We start from the raw sequence: 17,032 nt of genomic DNA, 5'->3' as shown, positions 1-17,032 counted from the left end.
TTTGTACCACCTATTGATGTGTTTTTGTAGGTTTTTGGAATGACTTGAGTCAAACGCTAGAAGATATTTCACAGTACTTTAAATTGCCTAATCCTAACATTTTGCTGACTATTAATATGTCCAACCAAAAGTTGAAATGACCAGAAAAAAAATGTCGCCACAGCAGTTTAGCAATAGCACACTTAGATCTGATCCCATCCAAGCTAAAAGAATGAAATCCTATCTGTTTTCCATGTCTCAACGGTAACTGAAACGAGTTTGGGTGCTCTAAAACTGGTTCTCACAATGTAGACCAACACCACAAAATTGACGATTTGGCTCAACTTTGAAATTACGCACACATAAACATTACAAATGCGGGACTTTGCAAGACTGTTAGGTTTTAGAATGCCTCTTAATTTAAGGTGAAACAGAATGTTTTGGAATGGGGGATGGTGAGATCATTCTAAACTGTCCAGAGACAGGCCCATGTGATATGGGTGTCATGGGGTGGGAGGCACACAGGAAATCAAGTGCCAGCTTTCACACCTTGACACCAAAGAGAGAAAGCTGTTTTTTTCTGAACACATACTCAAGAGACTTGGAGAGAGAGGCGCTGCTGGGTGAAGAAACAGGCAAGCTACTGCTCAGAGCAGGATGCTTATTATAGTCAATTTTCTGTTCAGAAAGTAGATAGGACAGACAGGATGAAAGCAAAATACTGTGAATGCTGGAAATCTGAAATAAAAACAGAAAATACTAGAAAAACTCAGCATGTCTGGCAGCATCTGTGGAAAGAGAAACAGGTACGGACTCGAAACGTTAATTTTATTTCTCTCTCCACAGATGCTGCCAGACCTAGTGAGTTTTTCCAGCATTTTCTGTTTAGAACAGACAGGATTTTGGCAATTTAAGAACTAAGGAGTCGTGAGTGTGGACCTTGCAGCTGGAAGTCAATTTGAGGATACCAAGAAAACTTGAGTGACACGATTTTCAAATGACACTGGAAGACTCACTCTGGTGAGGTAGGGAGAAGGGAGCCTGCTGCAAAAGCCAGGAGGAGTTTGGACTTGAATCTACGAGGCCACATACCTGCTGAGAGCATGATGTAATTGTACAAATGGGATGGGAAGTATTTTTGAATGTGTAAATTAGTTAATGGAGAGGTACCTTTTCTGTAATTTGGTATATCAGTTGCCTTTTAAGCAATGTTTAGTCTGTTGATTTCCGTTTGTTGCAGTAAAAGCCTTAAAACGTAAACTCCTGTCATGTGATTCTTTCTATTAGTCGCTGGGAAATTCATATCTCTTTTTAAAAGTTATCTGTCTCTACGCGTTTCACAGCACAGGACATCAGGATGGAAGACCGAGAAATGTTAAGACTACAGAAAGATCCCAAATTAGATGAAAAACTAGGTTACCTATTTTTGTTGGTAATGGCTGGGGAAGGAGCATTGGCCAGAACACCAGAAGAGCTTCCTGCTGTTCTTCAGTAATATTATAGGCTCTCTAATGACCACAGAATAGACAGACAAACCCTTGATCATACATCTCTCAACAATGCAGGTTCTCTTAGGATTTCAGTGGAGTATCAGGCTAGATGATGTGTTCACAGAATTATAAGCACAGATAAAAGTAAATACATCTTTGTAGAATAGCTGTTTTAGTTTTGAATAACTGCATAATTTTCAAGAGAAATTTTTAAATACTGTTATTTTGCAAATTATTACTCTGGATTAGTCTTCACAGCAGAATAGAATATCACAATACGAAGATAAATTTAAATTTTGGCAAGTATTATACTTAACAACAATATTGTTTTTGAATGTGGGAAGCTACTATATTAAGTTCCATTTTGACCAAAATGAACTGTATATTTTTAAACTGTTAAATGGATCTCTAAAGCTTGTGTACTTCAATTTTCTCATTCATGCACTTAAAATGTGATAGAACATTTTGCCTTGTTCACCGCTGCATTTACTGCACATTTCCTGTAGATGGCACAGGAATCCAACTTACAGTATTAATTTGCAGACTTTAATGTGAAATACCTCCCTTTGCATGCGGTTTCACACATTTGTGCTTAGTTATATTCACAACTTTAATATTCTCGTGTAAGAAAATGATACTTTATAAAATGCTTATATGTCTTTTCTGAATAATGAAAAACCTGATGTGGATGTCAGTTTCCATTAGTAAATGGTGTGTATATGCTGCAGTCAGAAGATAGTGAGCATGCACTCACATTGGTGAATTGTGGTGTTCACCCATTTTGTTCATGATGAGCTTTTGGTACCTGCTGTCCCTGTTTCAGTTGTCCAATGGCTGACTAGTGACTGTCCTCCTGGCAGGGTCGAGTGGCTCCAAGATGACACGCCTGACGATGGGAAGTTCCGAACCAAGTCAATCCTGCACGGAAAACTTGGTAATTTGATACCTGAGCCAGACTAGTCCACAGAACTCCACGTTACTGCTTGGCTGACAAATGGGAAACTGTTGCTGAAGGCTGGGGTCCATTTGGCTCCAAATAACCGCTTCCTATTGAGTAGGGTGACCAAAGCTGGGCTAGCAGCAGGAAACTTACCTGTGATATGCAGTTTTAGCTGGTTTAACTCCAGCAGTAGCTTTGGCCATACTTGGGGATCCTAAATCTTGGCAACCTGCACCTAAACTATCTAGAACTATGTAAGTGGGAAGAAGTTGTTCACTGTATATTGTTCAAATGGATACTTTGCAGGTGGGTATCGACTTCTCAGTAGCTTGGTTTGGAGACTGAAATAAAGCATAGGGTTTCAATGTATGTCAGAGACCCAATTGATCAAAAGCAAAGATATCAAATATGATTTGTGTCAACAGTGAATTCAGGTTTACACAGGACTCAAAATACATGTCATATGTTTATATGGATCTAGTACCTTTCTTAAATGATCCACAGAAATATATTCTCTATTGTATAACTTGGTCATTAACCCATATTACCCATTTAGTGAAAATGAAGGTTCACTTCAGACCATAGGAACAGGAATAGGTCATTCAATCCTTTGAGCCTGTTCTGCCATTCAATTAGATCATCTCCATTTACCCATCATCCACAGCTTTTTAAGAGGCGAGACCATCCCTCGATCTCCTAAATCCAAGGGAATACAAGCAATGTATATACATCCTGACCTCATAATTTAATCCTTCTGCCCTGGTATCACTCTGGTGAACGTGCATTGTTTCCCTTCCAAGGCCAAATATATCCTTCATGAGGTGCAGTGTATGCTCAAATCTGAACACAGTTCTGTAGATGGGATTTGACCAAGGCCCTGTAAAACTGGTGCATAATTCCCTCCCCTTTGTATTCCAATTTCCTTGACGTATGGTCCAAAATTCCATTTGCTTTAATAAATTAATTTTTGTACCTGTATACTAGCTTTTAGTGCTTGTATTTGTTGCCTAGGTACTCAATTTGCTCAACAGTTCCTGGTCTCTCACCATTAAAGAAATATTCTGATTTGTCTTTCTTGGATCTAAAGTTGATGACCCCACATTTGCTTAGAAAGGACATTATTCCACTGAATGTCCAGAATTAAATTTGGTTGTATATTAAATATGTCAGTGGCAAAGTATAATCAGTTTATACTGTTGAGTTCTGGATTTTAAATGAGCTGTCTGAGAGTGGGAGTAGTAACGAAGTGAATTATTTCTCTGCCTCTACTATTGGCTAGCTTTAGGGTAACATTGAAAGCATTTCTTGATTTGGATCAAGTGCATATAAGTTATCACAGCCTATCACTTCTGTCTGGCTCAAAATATATTTGAGGAGTAGCTAAGTAACCTCAGTGGTCATTTGGATGAAGTGCCAGAGGGATGACAATGTCTGTGGTATGTATCCCAGGATGGGCTTTTTTTTAGGAAAGGAAGAGAGAAATAGTGTTCGATACAGAACATTCCAAGTGTTTCAGCTAACCAGACATGCCCTGTCGTAAGTAGAATTTCTAAAACGTTCCTGTTTTCCCCCAGTGTGTATCCTGTGGAAAATCTTTCAAGAAGCTGTGGTCTCTGCATGAGCACATCAAAGTTGTTCATGGCTTTGCTGAAAAGAAATTCTCCTGTGAGATTTGTGAGAAGAAATTCTACACAATGGCTCATGTTCGAAAACACATGGTCGGTGAGTTGAAAATATGATTATATTACCTTTTGATTGAGGAAGAGTAGAGTGCTTCTTAATATCCCTAAATCATGAAAGAGGATGAAAATCTCTTTACGTTCTTATCATAAAGAAGTAATTTAAAAAGAAAAATATGAGTTCCGGTATCTGGGGACCCTGTGTATTGTCGTGCACAGTCATATGTAACAGCTATTCAAAATCATGATAATTACAGATGAAAAAGATCATTTGACCACCATATTTGTTCATCCATCAAGACTATTTGGTGACTACCTAGGACAAGAGGAATCCCAGCCATTTCCCATTTTTTTCGAAGGTCCCATAATTGCTAAATCCACCATGGTCAACATCTCGGGTGGGGGTGGGGAGGTCACCCACAGATCCAAAGTGTCTCTATAATCAGACATATCAACACTAGTGACAAGAGCAAGGCAAAGGGTGGGTGCTCTGCAGTAAGTAGCTCACCTGGTAATCCTTCAAAGCCCATCCTTTGTCTGTAATGCTCTAGTCAGGAGTGAAAGGGAATGCTCACCATTAGCTTGGATGAGTGTAACCCCACCAACATTCAAGAAATTCGATGCCATCTAGAACAGAGCGGAACTCAGTATCCAGACCCTCCATCGCTGATGCAGTGTCTGTAGTATGTACAGTTACAAGATGCACTGTGGCAATAAAATTATTATAGGGTTATAGTCCAGAAGGAGGCCATTCGGCCTGTTGTGTCTGCCAGCTCTGCTCAAGAGCACTCTGTTAGTGTCGCTCCCTCACCCTTTCCCTGTAGCCCTAAATTTTTTTCTCTTGAGGTTACTTGAGCAGCATCTCTCTCCCATAAAACATCATCAAATAGATCAAGAGCAGCAATTTTGTGGGAATATAAATGTCTCCAAGTTCCTCAACCTTACTTGGAAATATATCACCTCCTTCATAGTTGCTGAGTCAATATTCTGAAATTCTCTATCTAATACCTTTTTATGAGAGCAATACAAGGACTGCAGCAGTTAAGAAGTGTAACTAAGGATAGGCAATAAATGCAAACATTTTTTAAACATTGTACTTTCATTACTGCATCTAGCTGTTTCTGGAATGTATCCAGGGTTTTCCCATCTGCCACATTCTGTCCAAAAGTCCATTGCGCTTTGTGCTTGAAGAAAAAACTTCTTTATCTATTCTAAGGTTAGCTTTTATTAGTTTGAACCTTTGTCCTTGTCCTGTAAACCCACAATCTAATTTAAAGTAATATTCCAGGTTTACCTTTTTCATACTGTTTAATATTTGATGAACATCTTCCTTGTGTGTCACTGACCAGAACTGATGCAGTACTCAAGGTGTAATCTGATTAAAGCACAATACATTTTGAACAAGACTGTTTGGCTATGTTGTTCAATGTTCTTTTGACTTATTAATTGCTACTTTGGGTTAATGGGGAATGTTTAACGTAGAGTAAGTTAAGACTCCTAAGTCTCTTTCCACATCATTCTTACCTATTTCAATACTACTTATTTGGTACACATGTTGCTTATTTATCTATCTTATACAGGAAGTCCCATTTAATGTTGCCCCATACTACGTTGTTTTGCTTTAATGTCGGTCATTTAATGGGGCCTGTTTTCTTGTTTAGCGTCACGAGTTTCGTTTTAAAGTCGTTTCGTGCTGGTCTGACATAGGGCCATGTGACCTGATTGGTGCCATTTTGGAGTGGCTCCTGCTGCTTCCTGACTTTTTCTTGCTGCTGATCCTTTAGCTCGTGGCCTCTGCCACTCCCTAGCCCACCCTCTCGCTGCCGACCCTCCGGCTCATGGCCTCTGCTGCATCCTAACCCATCTTCTCACTGCTAACCCGTTGGCTCGCAGCCTCTGCCACTTCCTAACCCACCCTCTCACTGCCGAACTTCTGATTTGAAGTTTCTGCCACTCCCTAACCCACCTTCTCAATGCCAATCCTCTGACTTGAGACCTCTCCCGCTCCCTAATCTAACCTCTCACTGACAACCATCCGACTGCAGCCTCTGCCGCTCCCTAACCCACCCTCTCGCTGCCAACCCTCCAGTTCATGACTTCCCTGCTGCAAGTGGAAGCTGTTCCTCCTGCCTCTCGCTTCTCATCTTTCAAGCTGTCACTCACACAGAGGGTTCAGGAGAGGGAAGTAGGGAGCAGGAGATTTGGCAAGAGGGAGGGTCAGGGAGCAGCAGAGGCCACAGTTCAGAGGGCCGGCAGTGAGAAGGTGGGTTAGGGAGCAGGAAAGGGCGCGAACTGGATGGTCAGCAGCAATCGGGTAGGTTAGGGTGGGAGAGGGCGTGAGCCCGGAGGGTTGTCAGTGAGAGGGAGGGCCAGGGAGCGGCAGAGGCAAAGCAGATGGTCACAGCGAGAAGGAGGGTCGGGGAGCAGGAGATTTGGGAAGCAGGATCGGCAGTGAGTGGGAGGTAAGTGGAGAGTTAGCATATTTCTTTTATATTTTTTATTTTATTCTATAAGTTATTTCATTTACCAATACAGGAATTTAGCAATGTAAAGTATTTCAACTTACAGGGTATAATGAGTTCTTTTTTCTGATGAGAAAGGTCCCACAGAACCGAACCACAGCTTCTACATTGGTTTAAATGGGGAAATCTGATTCGCTTAAAGTTGTTTCACTTAAAATTATTTCACTTAAAGTCACACTTTTCAGGAACGCAACTACAACTTCTTAAGTGAGGACTTACTGTACACAGTATTTTGCATTTATCGATATTAAATTTTGTTGGCACTAAAACTTATTTTGTCCAGCTCATTCTCATTTTTAAGCTGCTTCCTCTGATTTTCTACCCTCAGCAGTTTGGTATCATCAGCAATTTGACAGCTTTGAGTTTTGGTGACTAGGTCATTTTTTTAGGAAATAGTGATAGTTTAAGTAAGTTATATTGGTATCTGTGGGTGTTAGGAATGAGTTTAGCTTTAATGTTTAAGTTTGATTTGTATTTCTGCATCTGTGTGTTAAGAAAAGGTCAAGTTGAGTTTTCGTTTCACTTTAAAAGGTGCCTGGATTTCTAATGAGAGTTTACGACTGTAAGAGAAGTTAAGCAAACACAAGAGTAGAAAAACTGGGTTGCTGCCAAGCAACAAGGGTCCAGAGAGGCAGGTCCCTCCCACAGACACACACAGAAGAAACTGGAAACAGCAGTTTTTGAGTTCAGTTTTGAAGACAGCTGCTAGACAGAAGCAGCCTAGAAGGCTCAGATAGCCAGTTCCAAGCTAAAGTTGGTTAAAAGTAGCTGCCAGGGAAAGACTGGAGCAAAGCAGACAGATAGCCAGTCCCAAGCTAAAGAAGAAAGCCCCCAAAAATCCAGGGGAGTGGAACAGGAGAAAGTCCCAAGCAGATCTTTTAGTCAAAGGAAAGACAGGAACCTGGAAAACAGCCTAAGTGAAGTTAAGAGTGACAGACAGAGAAAGGCTCCAAGTTTCAATCTTAAAGCTCCAAGCTGCAGGAAGCAGAGTCATAGTGATATAAAGGTTTGTGGGAAGTCAGAAGGTCCAAAGAGGCAACTTAAGGCAACTTAACTCTTTGCTATGGATATGTGAAGCACAGTTTACTGTTGACAGCTGAGTCGATGAGGGAGAGTGCATGGAAGAAAGCTTGAATGCATGTGGTGACCCAGGGGAGAGAAACATCGGAAGGAAAGTTCGAAACCCTGGAGGTGAACCCTTGTGGAAGGCATCTGAGAGAACGCCAGTTTGGGAGAAGATTCCAAGGCGAGTTCTTGGAAATTGGAGATTGGAAACCCTCGTGTGAAAGACCGAGTTCATTGAGACTGGTTGGCTCATGGTGTAACAAGCACCTGGGGAGAGTTGAGGAGAGATCCATAGCATCTATCTGGGGTGACATCTGTCACTTGGTTTCAGAGTGTGGTGTGTCTGACCACAGATTGTCAATTGGTTTACATGGATTGTACTTACTGTGAACATTAGAATATAAGATAGCTTTTGAAACTTGTGTTATCCTTACAAATCTGCATATATCTGTAAAGGTATAGTTGTGGATGAAGGAGTATTATAATGTAGTTCATCTTTTCTTGTTTAATAAATATTTTATGCTTTTGTTAAAAGTTCATTAGCTGACTCGGTGACTCTGTTCAGTCGCCCCTCTCCGCATATCTAAACAAACAAATAAAAGTTAGGATCTTTCAAGCTGGGTTTCACCCTGGTATCAGGCTTGTCCATGGTAACATCAGCTGGGAATCATAACAATTGACACAACCGAGAAATAACAGTGTTCCCAATACTGAACCTGGGGCGCTCTGCTCAGCACTCTGCTCCCCAACCCCAACATGTTGCTTGCTACCATTGAACCAGTTTCTCAGCTATTCCCAGGATTTGCTGAATCTCCATATTCTGAGCTTAAGTTAAAGCCTACCATGAGGGACTTGGTTAAAAGCGTTTTGTAAATCTAGGTACACTATGTTATAGGGCTTTTCACAGTCTACTTGGGATGCTGCTTCCTCAGATAACATGATCTGTTTTGTAATGGTGTTGCTGTACAAGTTGAGAGCCTAAAGCTCAGGAGTGCCTTTTAATCTCACATGTTCTGTGGCTGTCACACTGGCCTTTTTCACTTGATCAAGCAATCTTTTAATTCAACATTTTGAGGATTTAAGGCCTAGAAATTATGGATGCACTTTCACATTAAAATAAAGAAAATTCACATTAATTTTAAGGCCCAAATATTTGTGTAACGACTATGCTACCACCCTTTCTATCTGTTTAGTTATAGCATTAATCTGATATACATAGCAAGATCAACTTCCAAAGATATAAGGAATTCTAATCATTTAGCTAAATTTGCATCACTCTCCATTCTTCATTTTTCAACCTTCGCACCTACTGGGAAGATAATATACCTGAGGGTAAAAACAAATTGTAACTTTGCAGGTAGGTGATGCCACACATGATTTCCATCTCCTGCAGTACAGGGCTGCCATGAACCTGCACCATTATGTTAGCTCATTTTCTCCCAGCTATTTGCTCGTTAAGCAGGTCTCTTGTTGTGAACATCAGTGACTGATCTATGCTCCATAGCAACACTTTTTAATTTTCCCTGTGTGGAAGATCCCTGCAAATATTGAGTCTTTTTCAAAATCATAGAAAAGAACAAAGTGCAGTTTGTGATCCAATGTCCTCCAGTAATTATGGTCTAAATTGAAGTGGAACTTGCATAATGCCAGTGAATTAAGTATACTAAGTGCACGATTCCCACTTCCAGCTTTCAAAACTACAGACAGCAAATTCATGATCACTTCATTGCAGACTTTGATAATGGACCAATCTGAAGTTCAAGGCGCTGAATTGTAAGGAACTGGGGATTTGCAAAGAGAAATGTTGCCACATACCTGGACGAGCCTGTCCTGAGGCACTGAGAACTATTTCTTATGTATAACACATTATAAGAGATAGAAACCTCCCAGTGCTGAATGGAGCCATTCAAACACTCTTGAATATCCAATTCCTGCTAACTCTCTTTTCCTAATTGTTCAAGGTGTGATTTGTATTCATTTCCCCCTTTCCCCTGCCCAGTACTGATTTGTGTCTCATTTTGTGCTAACACTCACTCTCTCTCACTGGCTCTCACTCTCTCTCTCTCTCTCTCTCTCTCACATGCTCCAGGAATCCATGGGCCTTGATCTCCCTCTTCTCCACGAGTCCAGCTACCACTGATGCCTTCCTGGCACTGCTGGATTGGCTGGCAGCTCCAGAGGGCAAGACATCCACACCAATGAGGGGCAGAGTTTCCACTCAACCCTCATTAATGAGCCCCGCAGCAATTTATGGCTCCACACCGGCATTGTTTCCTTTGGGGGGCAGGTGGCGGGTGGCGTGTCATCGACCACCACCACTCCCCGCACACTCCACCCCCCCACCATATTATTCTTATTCTGCCCTGCATCTCAGTTGGCTGTAATCATAGGTAGAATGGTTTCCTCCTGTGTTGTATCATTCTATCAAGTCTGTGCTGATTCTTTAGAAAATTAGTCCAATTAAATGTTGCTGAAAAGAGAGACATGTTGCAGAAGCTTTTAAGACCATAAGACATAGGAGCAGAAATTAGGTCATTCGGCCCATTGAGTCTGCTCCGCCATTCAATCATGGCTGATAAGTTTCTCAACCCCATTCTCCCGCTTTCTCCCCGTAGCCTTTGATCCCCTTACCAATCAAGAACCTGTCTATCTCAGTCTTAAATACACTCAATGACCTGGCCTCCACGGCCTTCTGTGGCAATGAATTCCATAGATTCACCACTCTGGCTAAAGAAGTTTCTCCTCATCTCTGTTCTAAAAGGTCTTCCCTTTACTCTGAGGCTGTGCCCTCGGGTCCTAGTCTCTCCTACTAATGGAAACATCTTCCCCACATCCACTCTATCCAGGCCTTTCAGTATTCTGTAAGTTTCAATCAGATCCCCCCTCATCCTTCTAAACTCCATCGAGTATAGACCCAGAGTCCTCAAACGTTCCTCATATGTTAAGCCTTTCATTCCTGGGATCATTCACGTGAACCTCCTCTGGACCCTCTCCAGGGCCAGAACATCCTTCCTGAGATACCGGGCCCAAAATTGCTCACAATATTCTAAATGTGGTCTGACCAGAGCCTTATAAAGCCTCAGCAGCACATCCCTGCTTTTATATTCTAATCCTCTCGAAATAAATGCCAACATTGCATTTGCCTTCCTAACTACCGCGTCAACCTGCAAGTTAACCTTAAGAGAATCCTGGACTAGGACTCCCAAGTCCCTTTGCACTCCAGATTTCTGAATTCTCTCCCCGTTTAGAAAATAGTCTATTCTTCCTACCAAAGTGCATGACCTCACACTCACCCACGTTGTATTCCATCTGCCACTACTTTGCCCATTCTCCTAACCTGTCCAAATCCTTCTGCAGCCTCCCCGCCTCCTCAATACTGCCTGTCCCTCCACCTATCTTTGTATCATCTGCAAATTTAGTCAGGATGCCCTCAGTTCCTTCATCTAGATCATTAATGTATAAAGTGAAAAGTTGTGGTCCCAACACTGACCCCTGCGGAACTCCACTAGTCACCGGCCGCCATCCTGAGAAGGACCCCCTTATCCCCACTCTCTGCCTCCTGCCAGACAGCCAATCTTCTATCCATGCTAGTATCTTGCCTCTAACACCATGGGCTCTTATCTTACTGAGCAGCCTCCTGTGCGGCACCTTGTCAAAGGCCTTCTGGAAGTCCAAGTAGATAACATCCATTGGCTCTCCTTTGTCCAACCTACTCGTTACCTCCTCCAAGAATTCTAACAGATTTGTCAGGCATGACCTCCCCTTGATGAAACCATGCAGACTTTGCCCTATTTTACCATGCACTTCCAAGTATTCTGAAATCTCATCCTTAATAATGGACTCTAAAATCTTACCAACGACCGAGGTCAGGCTAATCGGCCTGTAATTTCCCATCTTTTGCCTCACTCCCTTCTTAAACAGGGGGGTTACATGAGCGATTTTTCCAGTCCTCTGGGACCCTCCCTGACTCCAGTGATTCCTGAAAGATCACCACTAACGCCTCCGCTATCTCTTCAGCTATCTTGTTCAAAACACTGGGGTGTAATCCACCTGGTCCAGGTGATTTATCCACCTTCAGACCTTTCAGTTTTCCTAGCACCTTCTCCTTGGTAATGGCCACCATACTCACCTCTGCCCCCCAACTCTCTTGAACTTTGGGGATGTTACTCGTGTCTTCCACCGTGAAGACTGACGCAAAGTACCTATTCAGTTCCTCCACCATTTCTTTGTTCCCCACTACTACTTCTCCAGCGGCCCAATGTCTACTTGTGCCTCTCTCTTACCCTTTATATATCTAAAAAAAAAACTCTTGCAATCTTCTTTTATTACTGGTTAGTTTACCCTCATATTTAATCTTCTCCCTTCTTATTTCTTTTTCAGTTGTCCTATGTTGGTCTTTGTATGCTTCCCAATCCCCTGGTTTCCCACTGCTTTTCGCCGCATTGTATGCTTTCTCTTTAGCTTTTATGCTGTCCCTGACTTCCCTTGTCAGCCATGGTTGCCTCGTCCTCCCTTTAGTATGCTGTTTCTTCCTAGGGATGAATTTTTGCAGTGTCTCCCAAATTACTCCCAGAAACTCCTGCCATTGCTGTTCCACTGTCTTTCCTGCTCGGCTCATCTCCCAGTCAATTCTGGCCAGCTCCTCCCTCATGCCTCTGTAGTTGCCTTTATTCAACTGTAATACCGTTACATCTGATTCCAGCTTTTTCCTCTCAAATTGCAGGGTAAATTCTATCATATTATGGTCACTTCCTCCTAAGGGTTCCTTCACCTTAAGCTCCCTTATCAAATTTGCCTCATTACACATCAGTAAATCTAGAATTGCCTGTTCCCGAGTGGGCTCCACCACAAGCTGCTCCAAAAAGCCATCTCGTAGACATTCCACAAATTCCTTTTCTTGGGATCCACTACCAACCTGATTTTCCCAGTCTACCTGCATATTGAAATCCGCCATGATCACTGTAACCTTGCCTTTCTTACACGCCTTTTCTATCTCCTGGTGTATCTTGTGCCCTACATCCTGACTACTGTTCGGAGGCCTGTACATAACTCCCATTATGGTTTTTTTACCTTTGCGGTTCCTCAACTCTACCCACACAGATTCTGGCCCCATGTCGTTTCTTGCTATCGATTTAATTTCATTTCTTACTAACAAAGCAACCCCACCCCCTCTGCCAACCTGCCTATCTTTTCGATAGGATGTATATCCTTGGATATTTAGCTCCCAGTCCTGATGCCCTTGCAGCCATGTCTCAGTGATGCCCACCACATCATACCTGCCAATTTCAATCTGCGCCACAAGCTCATTTACCTTATTTCGTATACTGCGTGCATTCAGATACAACACCTTCAGTCCTGTATTTCCCGTCCCCTTTCTCATTGTTGTCCCTTTACCTGATGTGCTTGAAGTTAGATTCCTAGCCCTTTCCAAACGCTCTGTCCTATTTTGTGTTCTGGAGACTTTAATAGCCTCTCCTGGGCTCTCCTTTCTTTTCAGTTTTTTCATAATTTTCCATGAAGTTGAATCCACCCCCCCACATGCTAACCTACTGCTTTGTTTCCCATTAGTCATACTTCTTGGAGTTTTACCCTTCCCTTCCCCCCCACTTTCTAATTTAAAGTCCTGTTGACCACCCTATTTACCCTTTTCGCTAGAACATTGGTCCCAGATCGGTTCAGGTGGAGACCGTCCCAACGGTACAGATCCCTCCTGTTCCAATACTGATGCCAGTGCCCCACGAAATGGAACCCCTCTTTCCCACACCACTCCTTTAGCCATGTGTTTACTTCCCTTATTCTCGCGCCCCTATGCCAATTTGCACATGGCTCGGGTAATAATCCAGAGATTATAACCCTTGAGGACCTGTTCTTTAATTTAGTTCCTAGTTCCTGATAATCCCCAAACAGGTCCTCTTTCCCAGTCTTACCTATGTTATTTGTCCCGACATGGACCACAACAACTGGATCCTCCCCCTCTCCAATATCCTTTCAAGTCGGTCAGAGATGTCCCTCACCCTGACACTGGGCAGGCAACATACCATGCGGGACTCTCGATCTTGCTGCTTTTCATCTTGCACTCATCAGGACAAACACAATGACAAATTTCAAATGACCACCACATTTTATACTACAAGAGAAAAGAGTGCTGATTTGGTTGGCAAGTGGACTCTGAATGGCTGAGGTGTTGCCATGGGGAAGACAAGAAGGAACTATAGGCTCCCCAAGTTCCCAAGTAATTCAGAAAAGGCACAAGCTTGAATATATTTCTTTTGTTTGCAGAGAACGGGCCCCTGCATATGAACATATGTTGCTTATAGCAAGCATAAATGTTATAAGCTCGACTGATTATCTTAAACTGGTTGTTAGTGTGGCTATTAGCTTGGTCCATTTGTATCACAAATAATGTGAGCAAGATTATCATTAAGTATATTTTCATTTTTGAGCAACTTTTAGTTGCAATGGGCCACCTGTGGTATTTGTGGTGTCCTTTTGAGGCAGTATTTGGAGCAATGTTGTTTAGTTGGCATCAATGCCACCCAATTGGTTTATTTCAAAATTTTCTGTAATCTCGGTCTATTTTATGGATAAATATCTATAACTTCATTATGTTAGCTCAGGCCTTTCCTCATGTGACCTCCAGTTCTTTTGCCAATCACCTCTGGTTATTGACCCTTTCAACCATTGGAAACAGTTTATCTTTATTTACTCTGATACTGTATCTCCTTTGGTACTGACCCATATAAACTAACATCTTGACTACTGTTCGGAGGCTTGTACATAACTCCCATTATGGTTTTTTTTACCTTTGTGGTTCCTCAACTCTACCCACACAGATTCTACATCATCTGACCCTACGTCGCTTCTTGCTATCGATTTAATTTCATTTCTTACTAACAAAGCAACCCCACCCCCTCTGCCAACCTGCCTATCTTTTCGATAGGATGTACATCCTTGGATATTTAGCTCCCAGTCCTGATGCCCTTGCAGCCATGTCTCCGTGATGCCCACCACATCATACCTGCCAATTTCAATCTGCGCCACAAGCTCATTTACCTTATTTCGTATACTGCGTGCATTCAGATACAACACCTTCAGTCCTGTATTTCCCGTCCCCTTTCTCATTGTCGTCCCTATATCTGATGTGCTTGAAGTTAGATTCCTAGCCCTTTCCAAACGCTCTGTCCTATTTTGTGTTCTGGAGACTTTAATAGCCTCTCCTGGGCTCTCCTTTCTTTTCAGTTTTTTCATAATTTTCCATGAAGTTGAATCCACCACCCCCCACATGCTAACTTGCTGCTTTGTTTTCCATTAATCATACTTCTTGGAGTTTTACCCTTCCCTTCCCCCCCACTTTCTAGTTTAAAGTCCTGTTGACCACCCTAATTACCCTTTTCGCTAGAACGTTGGTCCCAAATCGGTTCAGGTGGAGACCGTCCCAACGGTACAGATCCCTCCTGTTCCAATACTGATGCCAGTGCCCCACGAAATGGAACCCCTCTTTCCCACACCACTCCTTTAGCCATGTATTTACTTCCCTTATTCTCGCGTCCCTATGCCAATTTGCACGTGGCTCGGGTAATAATCCAGAGATTATAACCCTTAAGGACCTGTTCTTTAATTTAGTTCCTAGTTCCTGATAATCCCCAAACAGGTCCTCTTTCCTAGTCTTACCTATGTTATTTGTCCCACAACAACTGGATCCTTCCCCCTCTCCAATATCCTTTCAAGCCGGTCAGAGATGTCCCTCACCCTGACACCGGGCAGGCAACATACCATGCGGGACTCTCGATCCTGCTGCCTTTCATTTTGCACTCATCAGGACAAACACAATGACAAATTTCAAATGACCACCACATTTTATACTACAAGAGAAAAGAGTGCTGATTTGGTTGGCAAGTGGACTCTGAATGGCTGAGGTGTTGCCATGGGGAAGGCAAGAAAGAACTATAGGCTCCCCAAGTTCCCAAGTAATTCAGAAAAGGCACAAGGCTTGAATATATTTCTTTTGTTTGCAGAGAACGGGCCCCTGCATATGAACATATGTTGCTTATAGCAAGCATAGATGTTATAAGCTCAACTGATTATCTTAAACTGGTTGTTAGTGTGGCTATTAGCTTGGTCCATTTGTATCACAAATAATGTGGGCAAGATTATCATTAAGTATGTTTTCAATTTTGAGCAACTTTTAGTTGCAATGGGCCACCTGTGGTATTTGTGGTGTCCTTCTTTTGAGGCAGTATTTGGAGCAATGTTGTTTAGTTGCCACCCAATTGGTTTATTTCAAAATTTCCTGTAATCTCGGTCTATTTTATGGATAAATGTCTATAACTTCATTATATTAGCTCAGGCCTTTCCTCATTTGACCTCCAGTTCTTCTGCCAATCACCTCTGGTTATTGACCCTTTCAACCATTGGAAACAGTTTATCTTTATTTACTCTGATACTGTATCTCCTTTGGTACTGACCCATATAAACTATCAGCTGCGCCAAAATAAATTAAGTGCCTACATGGTTGTATCTACTAAAGGCTGTAGGTGCTGTGGAAAATTCCATAGCTCATTCAAACTCATTCATATAATCCTGCAATATTGGTACAAAATTCTATGTAAATGTGAAGCATATTACATTGTATTCCTCCAAGAAGGTAACTGTCAATCTGTTGAAAGATAGGGAACTTTCAGTTCAAATAGCCAGGGAAATCAATTATCTAAAGTACTCAGTGCTCCATGACGCAGCTTACACCTTCAGACAATACTCCCTCAGGTGTTCTCAAAACAAAGCACGTAAATATCTATTTAGGGAGCATTGCAAGCCTTCCAAACAATTACCAGACAAAGTATTTTGAAATAAGCTTCAGTTCTCCACGATGTACGAATATGATCCTTATCCATACCATTTTCATTGCAACCTCCTGACATCTGTAGAGGAGAGTTTCAGGAAACTGAGGCAATTCTGCCACCCATCTATAGATAATATGGTGGGGAACCACACACATGATGACTGACATTCTTTGAATAAAAGCACTGATAACCTAACTGAATCAATGAGAATCAGATGACTGTAGTTGGGAAAATGGGACCATTCCCAAAACTTGCATAGATCCCAGCGCCTGCCTTATGACATCACATCTACCCTTAGGTGGTTTGGAACAAAACTTCTTTGAAGTTAAGGAGGTGCAAGAACTATGTTAAATTGTCACAGTGCATCATTGGATGAAAGCTTCAAATGCAATGATGCATTTAACATGAACGTCACCGAAAGGTTCAATGTACTGTTTCCAGTGGTTTTTAGCTCTGGATTGGAACCCGTTCTCCTGATCTTGCATAAACGAATTAAGCAGTTTTACAGTTTCCTCAT

General features: G+C 42.1%; 1 protein-coding gene across 9 annotated transcripts in view; it reads left to right on the top strand.

Moving 5' to 3' along the window:
• The window catches only part of LOC144667943 (zinc finger protein 652-like), a 102,046-nt gene that overhangs the window by 70,189 nt on the left and 14,825 nt on the right, over positions 1-17,032 (top strand). For all 9 annotated transcript variants that reach the window (XM_078529574.1, XM_078529571.1, XM_078529576.1 and 6 more), the window contains one exon: positions 3,984-4,131. In XM_078529574.1, coding sequence (XP_078385700.1) covers positions 3,984-4,131 — 148 coding nt within the window. The remainder of the gene's footprint in view (positions 1-3,983; positions 4,132-17,032) is intronic.

This window comes from Cetorhinus maximus, chromosome 25 (assembly GCF_964194155.1).
Source record: "Cetorhinus maximus chromosome 25, sCetMax3.hap1.1, whole genome shotgun sequence".
NCBI classification, from domain to species: Eukaryota; Metazoa; Chordata; class Chondrichthyes; order Lamniformes; family Cetorhinidae; genus Cetorhinus; species Cetorhinus maximus.
This window is presented reverse-complemented; position numbering and strand designations above follow the sequence as displayed.